This window comes from Rhinoraja longicauda, chromosome 7, assembly GCF_053455715.1.
Source record: "Rhinoraja longicauda isolate Sanriku21f chromosome 7, sRhiLon1.1, whole genome shotgun sequence".
Classification (NCBI taxonomy): Eukaryota; Metazoa; Chordata; class Chondrichthyes; order Rajiformes; family Arhynchobatidae; genus Rhinoraja; species Rhinoraja longicauda.
Genome location: NC_135959.1, coordinates 2,483,676 through 2,508,248, shown reverse-complemented (window position 1 = coordinate 2,508,248; position 24,573 = coordinate 2,483,676). Strand labels below are relative to the sequence as shown.

The window sequence follows — 24,573 nt, the reverse complement described above, 5'->3', positions numbered from 1 at the left end:
CTCACCTTCCCCTTCCCCCTTTCTTTTTTCTCTCTCTCCCTTCCCTCTCCCCCCCCCTCTCTCTCTCTCTCCCCCCCCTCTCTCTCTCTCTCTCCCCCCCCCCCCCTCTCTCTCTCTCTCCCACACCTCCCCTGTGCTTTAACCCCCGCCCCTCCTCCCCCTCTCCCCTGTGATCACCGACAACAACCAAAGGGGGGAACAGGCCATTCGGCCTGACTCGTCCATGCTAGCCCCCCCCCCCCCCCCCAGCTCAGCTAATCCAAAGTCTAAAATGCAGGCAAACGGGACCGCCCCAGAGTGGGAGCTTGGTCGGCGTGGAGAAGATGGGCCGAAGGGCCTGTTTGAAAGCCGTACAAACTCTCAAAGTTTGGTCTGCAACGTGGGATAGTATCGAAGGGGCCAAACAGGCCACCTTCCGTGGCATGCGACAATAAACAAAATCATGGAGGTCATACGTTCTAGGAGAAGAATTAGGCCATTCGGCCCATCGAGTCTACTCCGCCATTCAATCATGGCTGATCTATCTCTCCCTCCTAACCCCATTCTCCTGCCTTCTCCCCGTAACCCCTGACACCCGCACTGATCAACAGCGTGGGAAGGAGATGAGGGAGGAATTTTCTTCAGTCAGAGGGCGGTGAATCTGTGGGATCTTTACCACAGGCGGCTGTGGAGGCCACAAGTCAGTGGGTATATCTAAGGCGGAGATAGGCAGATTCTGATTAGTGCGGGTGTCAGGGGAGAAGGCAGGAGAATGGGGTTAGGAGGGAGAGATAGATCGGCCTTGATTGAATGGCGGAGTAGACTCGATGGGCCGATGGCCTAATTCTACTGTAATTAGAACTGATGATTTCAACCCGAAACGTCACCATTCCTTCTCTCCAGAGATGCTGCCTGTCCCGCTGAGTTACTCCAGCATTTGTGTCTCTCTTCGGCCTTGACAGCCCCCAGCTAAGCTAGTTACATTTAGCCCATGTGCAGGAGGGTGGTGAATCTGTGAAACGTCACCTATCCATTTCCTCCACAAATGCTGCCTGACCCGCTGAGTTACTCCAGCATTTTGTGTCTTTGTCTATCTTCGATGTAAACCAACATCTGCAGTTCTTCTGACGAAAACCAGAGCCAGGACTGGGTAGGACAGAGGCAACACATCAGAGGGAAGTTCAGCTTTTTGATTCATTTATTTAACAAAAAATACAAAACAAACATTTCTGCCAGATGAATCCCCCTTAAGCCCAACAGTCTGAAGAAGGGTCTTGACCCGAAACGTCACCCATTCCTTCTCTCCACAGATGCTGCCTGTCCCGCTGAGTTACTCCAGCTTTTTTTGTGTCTCTCTTCCAAATACAGGTGGATCAGAATCACAAGAAACTCCACATACTGTAACCTTGAGCAAGACACAACGTGCTTTAGATTTCTGAGATACAGCATTGGAAGTTGACCTGATAGAAATACAAGGTCCCAAATGATGGATCAGAATTAGGCCATTCGGCCCATCAAGTCTACTTCACCACCATTGATCTATCTCTCCCTCCTAACCCCATTTTCCTGCCCTCTCCCCATAACCCCTGACACCCATTCTAATCAAGAATTTGTCTATCTCTGCCTTAAAAATATCCACTGACTTGGCCTCCACAGCCCTCTCTGGCAATGAATTCCACAGATTCACCACCCTCTGACTAAAGAAGTTCCCCCTCACCTCCTTTCTAAAGGAACGTCCTTTAATTCTGAGGCTGTGCCCTCTGGTCCTGGACTCTCCCACTAGTGGAAACATCCTCTCCACATCCACTCTATCCAGGCCGCTCACTATTCTGTACGTTTCAATGAGGTCCCCCCTCGTCCTTCTAAACTCCAGACCCAGGTCTCAGGTGCACAACGAAGGTTTTTCACTGTACTTCGGTACAGGTGACAACAAACTAATGACCAGGGTTTGCCTGGAATCAGGAGACGTTGGTTTCAAAGAGGTTCAGTCTAGTTTTTTAGAGATACAGCGCGGAAACAGGCCCTTTCGGCCCACCGGGTCCGCGCCGCCCAGCGATCCCCGCACACACTAACACTATCCTACACACACTAGGGACAATTTTTACAATTACCAAGCCAATTAACCTACAAACCTGCACGTCTTTGGAGTGTGGGAGGAAACCGAAGATCTCGGAGAAAACCCACGCAGGTCACGGGGAGAACGTACAATCTCCGTACAGACAGCGCCCGTGGTCGGGATGGAACCCGGGTCTCCGGCGCTGCATTCGCTGTGAAGCGGCAACTCTACCGCTGCGCCACCGTGCTGCCCGGGTCTCGAGCATCTCCTTCCACCAGGTGACCTTCAAGAGAGCTGGATAGAGCTCTTAAGGATAGCGGAGTCAGGGGGTATGGGGAGAAGGCAGGAACGGGGTACTGATTGAGAATGATCAGCCATGATCACATTGAATGGCGGTGCTGGCTCAAAGGGCCGAATGGCCTCCTCCTGCCCCATTCCTGCTTTCTCCCCGTATCCCTTGATTCCGTTAGCCCTATGAGCTAAATCTAACTCCTCTTGAAAACATCCAGTAAATTGGCCTCCACTGCCTTCTGTGGCAGAGAATTCCACAGATTCACAACTCTCTGGATGAAACTTTTTTTCCTCATCTCAGTCCTAAATGGCCTAACCCCTTATTCTTAAACTGTGTGACTCCTGGTTCTGGACTCTCCCAACATCGGGAACATTTTTTCCTGCATCTAGCCGGTCCAATCCTCTAAGAATTTTATACGTCTCTATAAGATCCCCTCTCATCCTTCTAGATTCCAGCCCAGTCGAGCCATTCTTTCATCTTATGTCAGTCCCGCCATCCCGGGGATTAACCTGGTGAACCTACGCTGCACTGCCTCCTTTTTAAGGCAGAGATTGTCAGATTCTTAATTAGTTTCGTTCAGTTCAGAGATAACACACGGAAACAGACCCTTTCACCAACTGGGTCCGCATCGACCAGCGATCCCCGCACACTAACACACTGGGGACAATTTACAATTTTTACCGCAGCAAATTAACCTACAAACCTGCACGTCTTTGGAGTGCAGGAGGAAACCTGGAGCACCCGGAGAAAACCCACGCAGGTCACGGGGAGAACGTACAAACTCCGTACAGACAGCACCCGTAGTCGGGATCGAACCCGGGTCTCTGGCGCTGTGAGGCAGCAACTCTACCGCTGCGCCAACGTGCCGCCCAGTACTGGTGTCAGGGGTTATGGGGAGAAGGCAGGAGAATGGGGTTAGGAGGAGGAGAGATAGATCAGCCATGATTGAATGGCGGAGTAGACCTTAGTTAAGAGATACAGCGCGGAAATAGGCCCTTCGGCCCACCGGGTCAGCGTCGACCAGCGATCCCCGCACACGAACACTATCCTACACCCACTAGGGACAATTGGAAATTAGAAGGATGAGAGGGGATCTTATAGAGACGTATAAAATTCTTAGAGGATTGGACAGGCTAGATGCAGGAAAAATGTTCCCGATGTTGGGGGAGTCCAGAACCAGGGCCCACACAGTCTAAGAATAAAGGGTCGGCCATTTAGGACTGAGATGAGGAAAAAAAAATTCACCCAGAGAGTTGTGAATCTGTGGAATTCTCTGCCACAGAGGGCAGTGGAGGCCAATTCACTGGATGTTTTCATGAGAGGGTTACATTCACCAAGCCAATTAACCTACAAACCCGCACGTCTTTGGGGTGTGGGAGGAAACCGAAGATCTGGGAGAAAACCCACGCAGGTCACGGGGAGAACGTGCAAACTCCGTACAGACAGCATCCGTGGTCGGGATGGAACCCGGGTCTCTGGCGCTGCATTCGCTGTAAGGCAGCAACTCTACCGCTGCGCCACCGTGACCGCCCAAAATGTTTCTGGATGGGCCGAATGCTGCTGCAGGAACGTATGGGAGCGTGAGTCAGGGGTTCTGGTCTCGTTGAAGGGAAGCCAATGGTCCTCACGCCAGCTGCAGATGTTTCCTGACCAGCTGAGCATTTCCTGCCTCTTCCCGTAAAAGGCTCAATCATCAATGGTGCAAAGACCTTCCCCACACACAACCTTCCGGTGACCGAAGAAGTCTGAAGAATGGTCTCGACTCGAAACGTCACCCGTTCCTTCTCTCCGGAGATGCTGCCTGACCCGCTGAGTTACTCCAGCACTCTGTGAAACGTCACCTATCCACGTTCTCCAGAGTTGCTGCCTGACCCGCTGAGTTACTCCAGCACTCTGTGAAACGTCACCTATCCATGTTCTCCACAGATGTTGCCTGACCCGCTGAGTTACTCCGGCATTTTGTGTCTATCTTCCATATAGCAACATCTAAAATCCTGAAGGGATTGGACAGGCTAGAAGCAGAAAAAATGTTTCCCGATGTTGGGGGAGCCCAGAACCAGGGGTCACACAGTTTAAGAATAAGGGGTTAGGCCATTTAGGACTGAGATGAGGAAAAACTTTTTCACCCAGAGAGTTGTGAATCTGTGGAATTCTCTGCCGCAGAAGGCAGTGGAGGCCAATTCACTGGATGTTTTCAAGAGAGAGTTTGATTTAGCTTTTAGGGCTAACGGAATCAAGGGATATGGGGATAAAGCAGGAACGGGGTACTGATTGTGGATGATCAGCCATGATCATGTTGAATGGCGGTGCTGGCTCGATGGGCAGAATGGTCTCCACCTGCACCTACTTTCAATATTTCTATATTTATTCCTGTGACTGACAGTCCCTTCGCTAATATCACCATTCACAAAGTCAATTCTCCTCCAGGGTCTGGGCACCGTGTTACAGGAAAGAATGTTGTCAAGCTGGAAAGGGCGCAGAGATTTACGAGGAATTTGCCAGGGCTCGAGGGTGTGAGCTACAGGGAGAGGTTGAGCAGGCTAGGACTCTAAATCTTGAAGCACAGGAGGATGAGGGGAGATCTTATAGAGGTGTACAAAATCATGAGAGGAATAGATCGGGTAGATGCACAGAGTCTCTTGCCCAGAGTAGGGGAATCGAGGACCAGAGGACATAGGTTCAAGGTGAAGGGGAAAAGATTTAATAGGAATCCGAGGGGTAACTTTTCCACACAGAGGGTGGTGGGTGTATGGAACGAGCTGCCAGAGGAGGTAGTTGAGGCTGGGACTATCCCATCGTTTAAGGAACAGTTGGACAGGTACATGGATAGGACAAGTTTGGAGGGATATGGACCAAGTGCAGGCAGGTGGGACTAGGGTAGCTGGGACTTTGTTGGCCGGTGTGGGCGAGTTGGGCCGAAGGGCCTGTTTCCACGCTGTATCATTCTGTGACATTAACTACTGCAGAAAATGAAGTCCGGATTGAGTCTTTCCCTTGATTTTCCAGTCAATTGTTTTGGCTCAAATTAGCCAGCATCAAACTCCCTTCTTGATCAGAGGAAGGAAGGTCTCTTTACCCTTTAGTTTAGTTTAGAGGTACAGCGCAGAAACAGGCCCTTTGGCCCACCAAGTCCGCGCCGACCAGCGATCCCCGCACACTAACACTATCCTACACACACTAGGGACAATTTACATTTACACCAAGCCAATTAACCTACAAACCTGCACGTCTTTGGAGTGTGGAAGGAAACCGAAGATCTAGGAGAAAACCCACGCAGGTCACGGGGAGAACGTACAAACTCTGTACAGACAGCGCCCGTAGTCGGGATGGAACCCGGGTCTCCGGCGCTGGAGGCCGCAACTCTACCGCTGCGCCACCGTGCCGCCCTTGAGAAGGCAGGAACGGGGTACTGATTGAGAATGAGCAGCCATGATCACATTGAATGGCGGTGCTGGCTCGAAGGGCCGAATGGCCTCCTCCTGCACCTATTGTCTATTGCTCAATGGTTCTTTATCGTCATGTGTGCGTTGCCTAGTGAACTTCTCCAGGACCACCCATATTGAAGCAACGACCAAGAAAGCCCCCCAACGCATCCCCTTCCTCAGAAGGCTCGTTGAAGTCCGGCTCGTCCCCAACAACTCTCACCAACTTCTACAGATGCGCCGCGGAAAGCATTTTACTGGGACGTGTCACGGCTCGGTCTGGGAACGGCTCCATCCAAGACCCGCGAGGAATCGCAGAGAGTTGTGGACGCAGCCTAGACCATCACACAAACCAACCTCCCTCCCACCGACTCCATCTACACCTCACGCTGCCTCGGCAAGGCCAGCAGCATCATCACGGACCAGTCTCACCCCGGCCACTCCCTCTTCTCCCCTCTCCCATCGGGGCAAGAGGTACAGAAGTGTGAAAACGCACACCTCCAGATACAGGGACAGTTTCTTCCCGGCTGTTATCAGGCAACTGAACCATCCTCCCACAACCAGAGAGCGGTGCTGAACTACTATCTACCTCATTGGTGACCCTCGGACTATCCTTGACCGGACTTTGCTGGCTTTACCTTGCACTAAACGTTATTCCCTTATCATGTATCTGTACACTGTGGACGGCTCGATTGTAATCATGTATTGTCTTTCCGCTGACTGGTTAGCACGCAACAAAAGCTTTTCACTGTACCTCGGTACACGTGACAATAAATGGAAACTTTCTGCATTGAGCACACACGTGCGAGTCTCCATATCTTGGCGCCGTTTGCAAAAAGTCCAAAGTTGGGTCCATGCGCTCGATGTAAACATAGACAATAGGTGCAGGAGGAGGAGGTCATTTGGCTCTTTGACCCAGCACCACCATTCATTGTGATCATGTCTGATCATCCACAATCAGTAACCCGTGCCTGCCTTCTCCCCATATCCCTTGATTCCACTAGCCCCTAGAGCTCTATCTAACTCTCTCTCTCCGCAGCGTGTTCGCCCGCCCCGGATCGGACTTATCATCGGCGGAGCCGGCCGTCTTCGGAGGCTGCGGGAGCGGCTGCGACTCGCCTTAGGCTCGGGCCGCTGCGGACCGTCCGGCGAGGCCTGCAACCACAACAACCTGACCGCGGGAGAGGACAGCAGGAGAAGGGAAAAGACATTGTGGCCTTCCATCACAGTGAGGAGAGGACTGGAGGAGAGTCACTGTGATGGATGTTTTCTTGATGGATGTTTCTTTTGTGTGTTTTGGGGGTTGTGTAATTTTAATGCCTATTTTGATGCTTTTGTTGTTGGACTGTGGGTGACTGAATTTCGTCCAATTTGGATGACAATAAAGCTATCTTGAATCTTGAATCTTAAATTCATCCAGTGAATCAGCCTCCACTGCCCACTGTGGCAGAGAATTCCACAAATTCACAACTCTCTGGGTAAAAAAGTATTTTTTTCACCTCAGGTTTAAATGCCTCCCCTTTATTCTTAGACTGTGTGGCCCCTGGTTCTGGACTCTCCCAACATTGGGAACATTTTTCCTGCATCTAGCTTGTCCAGTCCTTTTATAATTTTATACGTTTCTATAAGATCCCCTCTCGTCCTTCTAAACTCCAGCGAATACAAGCCCAGTCTTTCCAATCTTTCCTCATATGACAGTCCCGCCATCCCGGGGATTAACCTGGTGAACCTACGCTGCACTGCCTCAATAGCAAGGACGTCCTTCCTCAAATTAGGGGACCAGATACTGACCACGGGTGCTGTCCTTATGTGTCTTGGAGCGGTTGCCGATCCAAGCGAGCCCCAGGCTGCGGCAGGGCCTCCTCCATCACCCTCGACCGGCTCCCCCCCCCCCCCCTCCTCCCCCCCCACAACCCACGTCTCTCTCCTCGCCCACCCCCCCACCCCACCCGACCCCCTCTGTGACCCGGGGAGGGGTCGGGGGCCTCCTATAGCTGACCCTAACGGCGCTAGAGAAGAACGAGGGGGGAACCTCAGTGAAACGTACAGAACAGTGAGCGGTCTGGATAGAGTGGATGTGGAGAGGATGTTTCCACTAGTGGGAGAGTCTAGGACCAGAGGGCACAGCCTCAGAATTAAAGGACGTACTTTTAGGGCGGCACGGTAGCGCAGCGGTAGAGTTGCTGCTTTACAGCGAATGCAGCGCCGGAGACTCAGGTTCGATCCTGACTACGGGTGCTGCACTGTAAGGAGTTTGTACGTTCTCCCCGTGACCTGCGTGGGTTTTCTCCGAGATCTTCGGTTTCCTCCCACACTCCAAAGACGTACAGGTATGTAGGTTAATTGGCTGGGTAAATGTAAAAATTGTCCCTAGTGGGTGTAGGATAGTGTTAATGTGCGGGGATCACTGGGCGGCACGGACTTGGAGGGCCGAAAAGGCCTGTTTCCGGCTGTATATATATGATGATATGATGATATGAGATGAGGAGGAATTTCTTTAGTCAGAGGGCGGTGAATCTGTGGAATTCTTTGCCACAGACGGCTGTGGAGGCCACAAGTCAGTGGATATTTTTAAGGCAGAGATAGATAGATTCTTGATTAGTGCGGGTGTCAGGGGTTACAGGGAGAAGGCAGGAGAATGGGGTTAGGAGGGAGAGATAGATCAGCCGCGATTGAATGGCGGAGTGGACTCGATGGGCCGAATGGCCTAATTCTGCTCCTATCACTTAGACAATAGACAATAGGTGCAGGAGGAGGCCATTCGGCCCTTCGAGCCAGCACCGCCATTCACCGTGATCATGGCTGATCATTCTCAATCAGTACCCCGTTCCTGCCTTCTTCCCATACCCACTGACTCCGCTATCCTTAAGAGCTCTATCTAGCTCTCTGTTGAATGCATTCAGAGAATTGGCCTCCATTGCCTTCTGAGGCAGAGAATTCTAGATTTACAACTCTCTGACTGAAAAGGTTTTTCCTCATCTCCGTTCTAAATGGCCTACCCCTTATTCTTAAACTGTGGCCCCTGGTTCTGGACTCCCCCAACATTGGGAACATGTTTCCTGCCTCTGACGTGTCCAACCCCTTAATAATCTTATACGTTTCGATAAGGTCCCCTCTCATCCTTCTAAATTCCAGTGTATACAAGCCTAGCCACTCCAGTATTTCAACATACGACAGTCCCGCCATTCCAGGAATTAACCTAGTGAACCTCTTAAACATTATAACCTAGTCCCAGCCTCAACTACCTCCTCTGGCAGCTCGTTCCATACACCCAGCACCCTCTGTGTGAAAAAGTTACCCCCTCAGATTCCTGTTAAATCTTTCAAGAGAGAGTTAGATTTAGTTAGAGTTAGATTTAGCTCTTAGTTTTAGGTCAAGGAATTCAAGGGATATGGGGTGAAAAGCAGGAACAGGCTGCTGAATTTGGATAGGAAAAATCCTGGACAAGATTCTGAAGAACGAGATTGATCCCTGGGATGGCGGGACTGTCACACGAGGAAAGATTGAAAAGACTAGGCTTGTATTCACTGGAGTTTAGAAGGATGAGAGGGGATCTTACAGAGACGTATAAAATTATAAAAGGACTGGACAAGCTAGATGCAGGAAAAATGTTCCCAATGTTGGGGGAGTCCAGAACCAGGGACCACACAGTCTAAGAATAAAGGGGAGGCCATTTAAAACTGAGGTGAGAAGAAACATTTTCACCCAGAGAGTTGTGAATTTGTGGAATTCTCTGCCACAGAGGGCAGTGGAGGCCAAATCACTGGATGGATTTAAGAGAGTTAGATAGAGCTCTAGGGGCTAGTGGAATCAAGGGATGTGGGGAGAAGGCAGGCACGGGTTATTGATCGTGGACGGTCAACCATGATCACAATGAATGGCGGTGCTGGCTCGGAGGGCCGAATGGCCTCCTCCTGCATCTACTTTCTATGTTTGTAAGGGTCTCGACCCGAAACGTCACCCATTCCTTCCCTCCTGAGATGCTGCCTGTCCCACAGAGTCACTCCAGCATTTTGTATCCTCTGAATTTGGATGATCAGCCATGATCACAGTGAATGGCGGTGCTGGCTCGAAGGGCCGAATGACCTCCTCCTGCACCTATTGTCTATGTTGCCAGCGTGGACCGGGAGGGTCACAGAGAAGGCTCCAGCTCCAGAGCTGGTGAGGTGGTGAGAGTTTGTGGTGGTCTTGCCCGAACACAGTGATGGTGGGTGTCAGTACTCGGTCCAGAGGTTGGCCATCTTTGTTCTGTCCACACTGACCATATACTCGCCCGACAGAGACCAGGAGACGGCGTTGATGGAGGATCTGGAGAGGAAGCGAGTGAGACGGAGAATGCATCAGACACTGTCGGAGGTGAGGGAAAGATCTTTAACGCAAAAGCTCACACAGCACGGTGGCGCGGCGGTAGAGTTGCCGCCTTACGGCGAATCCAGCGCCAGAGACCCGGGTTCCATCCTGACTACGGGTGCCGTCAGTACAGAGTTTGTACGTTCTCCCCGTGACCTGCGTGGGTTTTCTCCGTGATCTTCGGCTTCCTCCCTCACTCCAAAGACGTGCAGGTTTGGAGGTTAATTGGCTTGGTGTAAATGTAAAAATTGTCCCTAGTGTGTGTACATTTATCGGCTTAGGTTTGTAGACTTGGTATAAGTTTTTGTAAATTGTCCCCAGTGTGCGTAAGAGAGTGCTCGTGTGCGGGGAACGCAGGTCGGCACGGACCCGATGGGCCGAAGGGCCTGTTTCCTCGCTGTATCTCTAAATGGCAGAATTAGGCCGAATTGCCCATCAAGTCTACTTTGCTATTCACAGAGTGATACAGCATGGAAACAGACCTTTCGGCCCAACTTGCCCACACCGGCCAACATGTCCCAGCTACACTAGTCCCACCTGCCCACGTTTGGCCCATATTCCTCCAAGCCTGTCCAATCCATGCACCTGTCCAACTGTTTCTTAAACGATGGGATAGTCCTCCTCTGGCAGCTTGTTCCATACACCCACCACCATCTGTGTGGTAAAGTTACCCCTCGGATTCCTCTGAAATCTTTTCCCCTTCAGCTTGAACCTATGTCCTCTGGCCCTCGATTCCCCTACTCTGGGCAAGAGACTCTGTGCGTCTACTCGATCTATTCCTCTCGTGATTTTGTACACATCTATAAGATCTCCCCTCATCCTCCTGCGCTCCAAGGAATAGAGACCCAGCCTGCTCAACCTCTCCCTGTAGCTCACACCCTCTAGTCCTGGCAACATCCTCGTAAATCTTCTCTGAACCCTTTCCAGATTGTCAACATCTTTCCTGTAACACGGTGCCCAGAACTGAACACAATATTGTAAATGCGGTCTCACCAACGTCTTATACAACTGCAACATGACCTCCCAACTCCTATACTCAATACTCTGACTGATGACGGCCACTGTACCTCAGTACACGTGACAATAACAAATTTAAACCTACAGCTAAACCCTCCCTGTTTTCAGCCTCCACCACTAGGGGGAGCACAGTGGCACAGCAGACAGCCCCGAGTTCGATCCCGACCACGGGTGCTGTCTGTGCGGAGTTTGCACGTTCTCCCCGTGACCTGCGTGGGTTTTCTCCGAGATCTTCCCTTTCCTCCCGCGCTCCAAAGACGTACAGGTTTGTAGGTTAATTGGCTTGGTGTTAATGTGTAAATTGACCCAAAAGTGTGTGTAGGATAGCGTTAGTGTGCGGGGATCGCTGGGCGGCACGGACCCGGTGGGCCGAAGGGCCTGTTTCCGCACTGTATCTCTAAACTAAACTAAACTGGCAGATTAATGAATTAACTGGTGGGTGTGGTGTTGGACTGGGCTATCAGAATTTTATTCTTAATTGTTTATTGTATGTCGTGTTGTTACTTGTGAGCAAAGCACCAAGGCACATTCCTTGTAAGTGTACACCGATCAGCCAAAACATTACGACCTGATGAGCCAAAACATTATGCCCACCTGCCTAATATGCTGTTGGTCCTCCGTGTGCAGCCCCATACGCAGCAGGGTGCGATGCACTGTGTATTGTGACACATTCCTCCCGTGACCACCATTAACATTTTCTGTGACTTGTGTCACAGTCGACCTTCTGTCGGTTCGGACCAGATGGGATAGCCTTCGTTGCCCTCGCGCATCGATGAGCCTTGGGCGCCCAACACCCTGCCTGTCGCCGGTTTGTGGTTTGTCCCTCCTCGGACCACTGTCGGTCGGTACTCACCACTGCTGACCGGGAGCACCCCACAAGCCTTGCCGTTTCACAGATGCTCTGACCCAGTCGTCTGGCCATAACAATTTGGCCCTTGTCAAAGTCGCTCAGGTCTTTACTCCTGCCCATTTCTCTTGCATCCAACACGTCAACTTCAAGAACTGACTGTTCACTTGCTGCCTAATATATCCCACCCCTTGACAGGTGCCATTGTAACAAGATAATCAATGTTATTCACCTCGCCTGTCAGTGGTCATAATGTTTTGGCTGATACTTGGCTAATAAAATGTATTCAATTCAATTTCATTCAATTCAAAGATGACCCTGCCTGTAACTCCGAGGTGGTGCTTACCTGCAGCTAGATTTAGATTTAGATTTAGAGATACAGCACGGAAACAGGCCCTTCGGCCCACCGGGTCCGCGCCGACCAGCGATCCCCGCACACTAACACTATCCTACACGCACTAGGGACAATTTTTACATTTATACCGAGCCAATTAACCTACAAACCCGCACGTCTTTGGAGTGTGGGAGGAAACCGAAGATCTCAAGAGAAAACCCACGCAGGTCACGGGGAGAACGTACAAACTCCGCACAGACAGCGCCCGTAGTCGGGATCGAACCTGAGTCTCCGGCGCTGCATTCGCTGTAAGGCAACAACTCTTCTGCTGCGCCACCGTGCAGCTAGTACTGTCCCAATGGGCTGAATGGCCACAGAGGCCGGCCGGCCAGCCACCGCATGACACGCCCTCCCTCCACTTACCTGTGTTGGCCAGAGAGCGAGGTCACCACAGAACCTGTGAGGACATCCCAAAAATGCAGCGATCCGTCCGAAGAGCCGGCCGCGGCGAAGTTCCCGTCGGGACTGCGGGAAGAAATTGCAGAGAGTTACGGACGCAGCCCAGACCGTCGCACGAACCAGCCTCCCTTCCATCAGTCCGACACGAAACGTCACCCGTTCCTTCTCTCCTGAGATGCTGCCTGACCCTCCAGCACTCGGTGAAACGTCACCTATCCATGTTCTCCACAGATGCTGCCTGACCCTCCAGCACTCGGTGAAACGTCACCTATCCATGTTCTCCACAGATGCTGCCTGACCCGCTGAGTTACTCCAGCATTTTGTGTCTATCTTCGTTGTAAACCAGCATCGGCAGTTCCTTCCGGCACATTCCACCTATCACTTGCCAAGCTTTGCCCTGCCCCATCCTCTTCCAGCATTCTCCCCCATCCCCTCCACCCCCCTCCCCATCAGATTCAGTGTGAAGTGTCCCAACCCAAAACGTCACCTATCCATGTTCTCCACAGATGCTGCCTGACCCGCTGAGTTACTCCAGCATTTTGTGCCTGTCTTTGGTGTAAACCAGCATCTGCGGTTACTGTACTTCCTACACCGCCATTTCCACCGACTCCATCTACACCTCACGCTGCCTCGGCAAGGCCAGCAGCATCATCACGGACCAGTCTCACCCCGGTCACTCCCTCTTCTCCCCTCTCCCATCGGGGCAAGAGGTACAGAAGTGTGAAAACGCACACCTCCAGATTCAGGGACAGTTTCTTCCCGGCTGTTATCAGGCAACTGAACCATCCTACCACAACCAGAGAGCAGTGCTGAACTACTATCTACCTCATTGGTGACCCTCGGACTATCCTTGATCGGACTTTACTGACTTTATTCAGCACTAAACGTTATTCCGTTTATTCCCTTTGTCATGTATCTGTACACTGTGGACGGCTCAATTATAATCATGTCCTTCTACTGTGTAGGAAGGAACTGCAGATATCAGAACTCTATTCATAAATCTATCCCATGGCTTTACCATTGCATAGAAGCATACAAAATAGATGCAGGAGGAGGCCATTCGGCCCTTTGAGCCTGTACGCACCGCCATTCAATGTGATCATGGCTGATCATCCACAATCAGTACCCTGTTCCTGCTTTCTCCCCATATCCCTTGATTCCGTTAGCCCTAAGAGCTCTATCTAGCTCTCTCTTGAATACATCCAGTGAATTGGCCTCCACTGCCTTCTGTGGCAGAGAATTCCACAGATTCACAACTCTCTGGGTGAAAAGGTTTTTCCTCATCTCAGTCCTAAATGGCCTACCCTTTATTCTTAAATTGTGTGACCCCTGGTTCTGGACTCCCCCAACATCGGGTACACTCTTCCTGAGAGAAACTCTGAAGAAGAGTCTCGACCCGTGAAACGACACCCATTCCTTCTCTCCACAGATGCTGCCTGACCCGCTGAGTTACCCCAGCACTCTGTGAAACGTCACCTATCCATGTTCTCCACAGATGCTGCCTGACCCGCGGAGTTACTCCAGCACTCTGTGAAACGTCACCTATCCATGTTCTCCACAGATGCTGCCTGACCCGCTGAGCTACTCCAGCACTTCGTGTCTTTTTTGTTGTTGTTGTAAACTAGCACCTGCCGTTCTTTCTTTCTAAAACCGGAATAAGCAGAGACTTCGTACAGGAGGTTCTGTACCACATTAAATAGAAAGCTTGTCACAAGACGGCAGTATGTTGAGGATAATATTAGACTGGTACAGAGTGTTTTTAGTTCACTTAATTTAAGATGTGGTTTCCGCAGATGCTGCCTGACCCGCTGAGTTACTCCAGCACTCCGCTACCAGACCGAAGCTCACCTGTTGCCCCGGCTAAAGTGGCCCTGATCAACGCAAGATCCCTACAGAACAAGACCTTCATCCTCAACGACTTCTTCATCACCCGTGGATTGGACTTCTTACTGCTCACAAAATCCTGGCTTAACCCTGGTGAGCTTGCTCCACTCGTGGAACTCTGTCCTGATAACTGTAACTTCTTCACCTCGCCTAGGCTCTCCGGACGCGGTGGGGGCTTAGCCACTGTGTTTAAGAAACATTTCAACTGCCGCCTCCTGAACGCTGATCATTTCTCCAGTTTCGAGGTGCAACTAATTAAAGTAGGCCTAGCCTATCCCCTCTTAATTGTTCTTGTGTATCGCCCACCAAAAATGCATAAGGACTTCATCACCCAATTTGCTGATCTGATTTCTAGCATTTTGCCCAAATTTGACCGGATCATGATTCTTGGTGACTTTAATATTCATGTTTGCTGTCCCACTAAGCCTTTTGTGAGTGAATTTATGCACCTGGTTGAGTCCTTCAATCTGACTCTTCACACCACGGGACCCACTCACAAGTTAGGCCATACTCTCGACCTAGTGTTATCGTCCGGATTCCCAATCAACAACATTGAAACTACTGAAGCCTGTCTATCGGACCACAGCGCTATCATTTTTGACGCATCACTGCCTTTATCTCCCGCAAAATCTCATCTCCCTGTTCGCTACCCCCCCGACATAAATTCATTGACTGCCAGTAAATTCTCCGAGGCTCTCACAGCTGCCCCCAACATCTGCACTATTGAGGCCTCTCCCCCCCATCTCAGCACTGAGGATCTCGCCTCTTTATTTAATATCACTTGCTCTTCCATCCTGGATTCTATCGCTCCCCTTAAAATGAAAAAGCCTAAGCCCAAAGGTCGGCCGTGGCTCAATGACACCACCAAAGCCCTAAGAAGGGAGTGCAGAAAATCAGAAAGGAGGTGGAAATGTGACAAGCTTCAAATTTCCTTCGAAATTCTGAGAAACAATCTTCTCAAATACCAGGAAGCAGTAAAGTCTGCTAGAGCACAATACTTCTCCGACCTTATTTCCAAAAACTCTCATAACTCCAAGGTCCTATTTAGAACAATTACCTCTGTCATATGTCCCTCCCCCAGTACCAGCTTAGTTGGGTCCCCTGCTAAGTGCGAAGAATTCGCTAAATTTTTCACCAACAAAGTTGAGAACATTAGAATGAACATTTCCCCTCCCACCCGTGACCTAGCTGTCTCACTAGTCTGTTCATCTAAATTGGACTGCTTCCAACCCGTCACTCTATCCTCCCTTGCAAAGCTTGTCTCCGCTATGAAACCTGCAACCTGCCCCCTTGATCCTGCCCCCACTGCCCTTCTGAAGGATGTCATTGCAATAGCCGGTCCCAGCATCCTCTCTATTATCAACAGTTCTCTGGCCACTGGCACTGTTCCAACCAGTTTCAAGCACGCGGTGGTCCAGCCCCTACTGAAAAAACCTAACCTAGACCCCACCTTGCCTAGCAACTACAGACCCATTTCCAAACTGCCATTCCTGTCAAAAGTCCTTGAAAAGGCAATTCTAAACCAATTAGTGCCCCACCTGCACCAAAACACCATCCTGGAAAGTTTCCAGTCAGGTTTCAGAGCCCACCACAGCACAGAGTCTGCCTTGTTGAAGGTACACAACGACCTGCTTCTCGCCATCGACACCGGCGACTGTGCAATCCTGCTCCTTCTCGACCTCAGCGCAGCGTTCGATACAGTGGACCACACCATCCTTATTGACCGTCTCCGGTACGCGGTTGGCATTGATGGCACTGCCCTGAGCTGGTTCGCTTCGTACCTCAAAGATAGGAGTTTCGCCATCAACATAGGCAGTTATTCCTCTGCTCCAGCTAGCCTCTCCTGCGGAGTTCCACAAGGCTCCATCCTAGGCCCCATTCTCCTCTCTATACATGCTTCCCCTTGGCCAAATCATTCAAAGGCACGGCATTTCTTTCCACTGCTATGCCGATGACACTCAGCTTTACCTCCCCCTGAAACCCAACAACCAGTCAAATTTAAATAGCCTCTCACACTGCCTTGAGGACATAAAATGTTGGATGGCACAGAACTTCCTCCAATTAAATGAGAGCAAGTCTGAGGTCATCCTATTCGGCCCCCCCGACTCCATCAAATTGATAACAGGCAGTCTTGGAAGTCTATCCTGCCTAGTCAAACCGCATGTCAAAAACCTCGGCATGATATTTGACTCTGCATTAAAATTTGATAAGCAAGTCAACGCTGTGGTAAAAGCCAGCTTCTTCCAACTTCGAACCATAGCTAAAATCAAACCTTTCCTCCAATTCGACGACACAGAAAAAATCATTCACGCTTTCATTTCCTCCCGCCTAGACTACTGCAACTCCCTATACACTGGGATCAGCCAATCTTCCCTGTCCCGCCTGCAACTGGTCCAAAATGCCGCAGCGAGACTCCTGATGGGTACCCGTAAAAGGGACCTCATCACCCCGATTCTGGCTTCTCTCCACTGGCTCCCTGTACGGTACAGAATCAACTTCAAGCTCCTCCTATTCACGTATAAAGCCCTAAATGGACACTCCCCCCCCCTACATCAAAAATCTTCTAACCCCCCTCTCTAACTCCAGGTCCCTCAGGTCGGCCGACTTGGGGCTACTCACTATCCCGCGGTCTAGGCTTAAGCTCAGGGGTGACCGCGCTTTTGCGGTTGCAGCTCCTAGACTGTGGAACAGCATCCCTCTCCCCATCAGAACTGCCCCCTCCATCGACTCCTTTAAGTCCAGGCTCAAAACCTATTTCTACTCCCTAGCGTTTGAGGCTCATTGAGGAGGCGCTGTGAACTGTTTGCGTGCTACTGTATGTTTCATTTTTTTTCCATTGGAACCTAATCAGATGTACAGCACTTTGGTCAACGTGGGTTGTTTTTAAATGTGCTATACAAATAAAATGGACTTGAGGGCGGCACGGTAGCGCAGCGGTAGAGTTGCTGCTTTACAGCGAATGCAGCGCCGGAGACTCAGGTTCGATCCTGACTACGGGTGCTGCACTGTAAGGAGTTTGTACGTTCTCCCCGTGACCTGCGTGGGTTTTCTCCGAGATCTTCGGTTTCCTCCCACACTCCAAAGACGTACATGTATGTAGGTTAATTGGCTGGGCAAATGTAAAAATTGTCCCTAGTGGGTGTAGGATAGTGTTAATGTACGGGGATCGCTGGGCGGCACGGACTTGGAGGGCCGAAAAGGCCTGTTTCCGGCTGTATATATATGATATGATATGATATGACTTGACTCTGTGTCTGTCTTCCAACGTTCACTGCTCGTGACCACCATCTTGTGGATATTCTCATTCACTGCATTTCAGTTCTTGCCTTGATGTTGCGGGAAGGAACTGCAGATGCTGGTTCAAAGGCACAACATGCTGGAGTAACTCAGCGGGGACGGGCAGCATCCCTGGAGAGAAGGGATGGGTGACGTTTCAGGTCGAGACCCTTGTTCTGAAACGTCACCTATTCCTTCTCTCCTGAGATGCTGCCTGACCCGCTGAGTTACTCCAGCACTCTGTGAAACGTCACCTATCCATGTTCTCCACAGATGCTGCCTGACCCGCTGAGTTACTCCAGCACTCTGTGAAACGTCACCTATCCATGTTCTCCACAGATGCTGCCTGACCCGCTGAGTTACTCCAGCACTCTGTGAAACGTCACCTATTCATGTTCTCCACAGATGCTGCCTGACCCGTTGAGTTACTCCAGCATTTTCTGGACTCTCCACAGCATGAGGAACATCTTTCCTGCATCTAGCCTCTCCAATCCCTTAATATGTTTCCATAAGATCCCCTCTCATCCTTCTAAACTGCACTGTGGGAGTGCAGGAACTCACACCAGCCGAGATTCCGGTTTGCTGGAATTGTTTTTGGGAAAACAGCTGGTTGGAGAGTAATTGAACTTATGAACAATAGCTTCATTGCTGCCTCTATTGGTTCACCATCTGGTCTCCCAATTTGAGGAAGGACATCCTTGCTATTGAGGCAGTGCAGCACAGGTTCACCAGGTTAATCCCCGGGATGGCGGGACTGTCGTACGAGGAAAGATTGGAAAGACTGGGCTTGTATTCAATGGAGTTTAGAAGGATGAGAGGGGATCTTATAGAGATGTATAATAAAATTATAAAAGGACTGGACAAGCTCGATGCAGGAAAAATGTTCCCAATGTTGGGGGAGTCCAGAACCAGGGGCCACACAGTCTAAGAATAAAGGGGAGGCCATTTAAAACTGAGGCGAGAAGGAAGCTTTTCACCCAGAGAATTTGTTGTGAATTTGTGGAATTCTCTGCCACAGAGGGCAGTGGAGGCCGATTCACTGGATGGATTTAAAAGAGAGTTAGATAGAGCTCTAGGGGCTAGTGGAATCAAGGGGTATGGGGAGAAGGCAGGCACGGGTTACTGATTGTGGATGATCAGCCATGATCACAATGAATGGCGGTGCGTACAGGCTCGAAGGGCCAAATGGCCTCCTCTTGCACCTATTTTCTATGTTTCTATTTGCAAACCGTACTGTGATCCCTGAAGGGTTCGTTTCCGCGTTGTATCTGTAAAGTTCATAAGGGGCCTGTCCCACGTAGGCGATTTTTTAGGCAACTGGAATAGTCGTAGCAGGTCGCCGAAAAACTGGCAACTGGACCCCCCCCCCCCCAAGACAATGTCTACGACAAGCTACGGTGGCGCAGCGGTAGAGTTGCTGCCTTACAGCGAATGCAGTGCCGGAGACCCAGGTTCCATCCTGACTACGGGCGCCGTCTGTACGGAGTTTGTACGTTCTCCCCGTGACCTGCGTGGGTTTTCTCCGAGATCTTCGGTTTCCTCCCACACTCCAAAGACATGCAGGTTTGTAGGTTAATTGGCTGGGCAAATGTAAAAATCGTCCCCAGTGGTTGTAGGACAGTGTTAGTGTGCGGGGATCGCTGGGCGGCGCCGACACGGTGAACCTGTTTCCACACTGTATCTCTAAATCTAAATTCTACCACCTAGTCGACGTCAAGCTACGGCAAGCTTCCGACAACCGGCGACCCAATCGTCGTGACTTTGGACGTCCACCTACGGCCGCGCTTACGACAACCTACGACCACACAGGCAACAACCTACGACAACTGAAATCAACCCACGTCTAACCGCGACAAGGTACGACAAGCTACGACCGCGACGGCAACATGAAGACACTTCACGCCATTTTGGCCTCCGGTTTTGGCGCAAGTACCTGTCGCCGGTTGACGTAGGTCGTCGCCAATTGAATTCACCGAAGTCAGCACCGGCGACAACCTACGTCGCCCGCCGACCACCTACGACAGCGCCCCCGTCAGGAGACGTCAAGCTGCGCTCATTGGCGTCAAACCAACAGTCGCCGAAAATCTTTAAACGCTTCAAAATCCAGCGGCGACCAGAATGACGCTACGACTCTCTGGAGACGACTCACGACCGTACAGGCGACACCCTGTGTGGCAACAGTCTAATCGCCTAAAACATCGCTTGTGTGGGACAGGGGCCTTGGAGCAGAATTAGGCCATTCGGCCCATCGAGTCGACTCCGCCATTCAATCATGGCTGATCAATCTCTCCCCCCACCCCCCAACCCCATTATTCCCTTATCATGCATCTGTACACAGTAAACGGCTCGATTGTAATCGTGTCTTGTCTTTCCGATGACTGGTTAGCACGCGACAAAAAAGCTTTTCACTGTACCTCGGTACACGTGACAATAAACGAAACTAAACTCTTTTTCACAAAATGCCGGAGTAACTCAGCGGGTCAGGCAGTATATCAGGAGGGAATGGGTGACATTTCGGGTCGAGACCCTTCTTTTTACCTCCTACCTATATAAACAGCCCCGCAAGGCCCGATTTTACATCCTACCTATATAAATTAGTCATCAAACCCGCTGACAAGGGAGGTGCTGTGGTAGTCTGGCGGGCTGACCAAGACTAGACCAGACGACAACTCTCAGACACCTCCTCCTACTTATCCCTGGAACGTGACCCCACCGACAAACACCAGACCTTTATCATCAGCACCATCACGGACCTCACCATTTCCGGCGCTCTACCCTCTAAATGCCTCCAAACTTATCGTTCCCCAGCCCCGCACGGCCCGATTTTACCTCCTACCTCTATAAAGGAAGAAGGGTCTCGACCCGAAACGTCACCCATTCCTTCTCTCCCGAGATGCTGCCTGACCGGCTGAGTCATTCCAGCATTTTGTGAAATAAATACCTTCGATTTGTACCAGCATCTGCAGTTATTTTCTTCAACTAAACTGTTCATAAATTCACGTGATAGCAGCAGAATGAGGCCAATCGGCCCATCGAGTCTACTCCGCCATTCAATCGTGGCTGATCTATCTCTCCCTCCTAACCCCATTCTCCTGCCTTCTCCCCATAAACCCCTGACACCCTCACTAATCAAGAATCTATCCGTCTCTGACTTTAAAATATCCAGACTTGTGGCCTCCACAGCCATCTGTGCCAAAGAATTCCACAGATTCACTGCCCTCTGGCTAAAGAAATTCCTCCTCATCTCCTTTCGAGAGGTACGCCCTTTAATTCTGAGGCTGTGCCCTCTGGTCCTAGACTCTCCCACTAGTGGAAACATCCTCTCCACATCCACTCTATCCAGGCTGCTCACTATTCTGTAAGTTTCAATGAGGTCCCCCCTCATCCTTCTAAACTCCAGCGAGTACAGGCCCAGTGCTGACACACGCTCATCATAGGTTAACCCACTCATTCCTGGGATCATTTTTGCAAACCCTCTCTCTCGCACAACCCTGACCCCACAACCTCCCCCTCACCCCACGCCAGGACTGTTCGCTGCCCATAGGGGGCGCCAACTGTCCCGTATTAGCCGGGACATCACGTATTTTGGGCTAAATTGGTTTGTCCCGTATGGGACCGCCCTTGAACCGTATTAGGCCCGGGGAAGGCTGTAGGCCCGGACAGTGTAGGCCCGGACGCAGTAGGCCCGGACGCTGTAGGCCCGGACAGTGTAGGCCCGGACACTGTGTAGGCCCGGACACTGTGTAGGCCCGGACACTGTGTAGGCCCGGACTGTAGGCCCGGACAGTGTGTAGGCCCGGACACTGTGTGGGCCCGGACAGTGTGTGGGCCCGGACACTGTGTGGGCCCGGACAGTGTGTAGGCCCGGACACTGTGTGGGCCCGGACACTGTGTGGGCCCGGACACTGTGTGGGCCCGGACACTGTGTGGGCCCGGACACTGTGTGGGCCCGGACAGTGTGTGGGCCCGGACACTGTGTGGGCCCGGACACTGTGTGGGCCCGGACAGTGTGTGGGCTCGGACAGTGTGTGGGCCCGGACAGTGTAGGCCCGGACAGAGTTGGCCCGGACACAGTAGGCCCAGACAGTGTAGGCCCGGAGGCCCGGGCGCCGCCTAACGGAGGTTGCGTAGCAATCCGCCTCCCGGCCCGGGCGGCCGCCATTGGTGGAGCGGAGGCACGTGGCCTGCTGGTTGGGTGACGTCAGGTGGGGCGCGGGGCGGTGACGTCACCTTGTCCCGTATTTGGGAGTGAGGAAGTTGGCAGCCCCTAGTTGACACCATCAAGATCCAGTCACCTGAAGATCGCTTTAGTCGAGTCGGCGCCACACTTGAAGCCCTCTGCCCTGGAAAGAAAGAGTTCAGGTTGTTTGAGACAAGTCTCCCTCGACCACTGGGCAAAGCCCATCGCCATCACTGACACTAAATGAACACAGAGGGACACAGCGTGGAAACAGGTCCCTCGGCCCAACTCGCCCACACCGACCAACTAGCCCCATCTACACTAGTCCCACCTGCCTGCGTTTGGCCCATATCCCTCTAAACCAGCGGTGCTGGCTCGAAGGGCCGAATGGCCTACTCCTGCACCTATTGTCTATTGTCTAAACCTGTCGTATACCTGTTCATGTTTCTGAACCAAATGTCTTCTAAGTTCAGAGATAGATTGAGGAAACAGGCTCTTCGGCCCACCGAGTCCGCACCGACCAGCGATCCCTGCACACTAACACTACCCGACACACACTGGGGGCAGGTAGTCCCAGCCTCAACTACCTCCTCTGACAGCTCGTTCCATACACCCACCACCCTCTGTGTGGAAACGTTGCCCCTCAGGTTCATATTAAATCTTTTCCCCTTCACCTTGAACCTATGTCCTCTGGTCCTCGATTCCCCTACTCTGGGCAAGAGACTCTGTGCATCTACCCGATCTATTCCTCTCATGATTTTCCCCCCTCCATTCCCTCTCTCATCCTTCCTTCCCCCTCTTCCATATCCCCCCTTCAACCCTCCATTCCCCACTCCACTGTCCCCCTCACCCCCCCCCCATCTCCATATCTTCCCCATCCCTCCATATCCCTCTCACCCACTCTATCTCTCCATATCCCCCTCTCCATACCCCCCTCAGCCCCCCCCATTTCCCCCACCGTTCCTCACAACCGCACACCCCCATCCCCATCCCACCTCAGTTCCCTTCCACTTCCCCCCTCTTCCCTCCATTCCCCCCTAATTCTCCTCTCCATTCACCCCATCCCTCCACTCCCTCTCTCATCCACTCTATCTCTCCATTTCCCCTTCTCCATTTCCCCCCTCCCCATTTCCCCCTCTCCATTTCCCCCCTCCCCCTCTCCATTTTCCCCCCCTCCCCCTTCCCCCTCTCCTCCATTTGTCCCTCTCCTCCATTTCCCCCTCCCCCATTCCCCCATCCATTCCCCTCTCCATTCCCCCCCTCCCCCTATCCCCCTCTCCATTCCCCCTCTCCACCTCCCCCCGTGTGTGGGCATTCCGGAAGCTTCCTACCGGAGTTGCCGCCGCTGCCGGTTCATGCGCAGGTCGATGAGGGTCAGCGTGTCGTCGCGGGAGCAGCTGAGAAGCTGCATGCGGTCCAGGCTGATGTCCAGAGAGGTCACCCTGTCCAGCAGGCCCAGCTCGTCCGTCTGCACCCCCGACCTGAGGGGCAGCAACAGTAGGGTCACCAACCATCCCGTGTTAGCTAGCCGGGACGTCCCGTACACTGGGTTGAATTGGCTTGTCCCGTCCGGAACCGCCCTTGGCCCGTATTAGGCCAGGACGCTGTAGGCCCGGACGCTGTGGGCCCGGACGCTGTGGGCCTGGACGCTGTGGGCCCGGACGTTGTAGGCCCGGACGCCGTAGACCCGGACACCGTAGGCTCTATCGCTCTAGGCCCGGACGCTGTAGGCCCAAAGACCATACGCCCGGACACTTTAGGGTGGGACGCTGTAGGCCCGGACACTGTAGGCCCGGATGCTGTAGGCCCAAAGACCGTACGCCCGGACGCTGTAGGCACGGGACAGTGTAGGCTAACGTGGTGTGATCAGGGAGCGGGGCCGAGTGCGTTCGCCTAACGGAGGTTGCGCAGCCATTGGTGGAGCGGGAGCTCGTGGCCGCTGGCTGGGTGAGGTCACGTGGGGCATGGGGCGGTGACGTCACCTTGTCCCGTATTTGGGAGTGAGGAAGTTGGCAACCCCTAAGCAACAACAACAACGGTGCTCGTTACAGCAGGTGCAGCGGGTAGAGCCGCTGCCTCACAGCGCCAGAGACCCTGGTCCCATCCTCCGTGTTCACGTTCTCACCAACTTCCCACCACCAGGTTAATCCCCGGGATGGCGGGACTGCCACACGAGGAAAGATTGGAAAGACTGGGCTTGTATTCACTGGAGCTTAGAAGGATGAGAGGGGATCTTATAGAGACGTATAAAATTATAAAAGGACTGGACAAGCTAGATGCAGGAAAAATGTTCCCAATGTTGGGGGAGTCCAGAACCAGGGGCCACACAGTCTTAAGAATAAAGGGGAGGGGCATTTAAAACTGAGGTGAGAAGGAATTTTTTCACCCAGAGAGTTGTGGATTTGTGGAATTCTCTGCCACAGAGGGCAGTGGAGGCCAATTCACTGGATGAATTTAAAAGAGAGTTAGATAGAGCT

General features: G+C 52.0%; 1 protein-coding gene across 1 annotated transcript in view; it reads right to left on the bottom strand.

Annotated features, from left to right (window-relative positions):
* Positions 1-8,594: 8,594 nt before the first annotated feature.
* Positions 8,595-24,573, bottom strand: part of atg16l2 (ATG16 autophagy related 16-like 2 (S. cerevisiae)) — a 53,763-nt gene continuing 37,784 nt past the window's right edge. Inside the window, exons 15-18 of the mRNA XM_078402916.1 lie at positions 23,428-23,577; positions 22,212-22,259; positions 12,721-12,822; positions 8,595-10,057 (exon numbers count right to left, since the gene is read on the bottom strand). Of these exons, the coding sequence (XP_078259042.1) occupies positions 9,964-10,057; positions 12,721-12,822; positions 22,212-22,259; positions 23,428-23,577 (394 nt within the window). The 3' untranslated portion in view covers positions 8,595-9,963. The remainder of the gene's footprint in view (positions 10,058-12,720; positions 12,823-22,211; positions 22,260-23,427; positions 23,578-24,573) is intronic.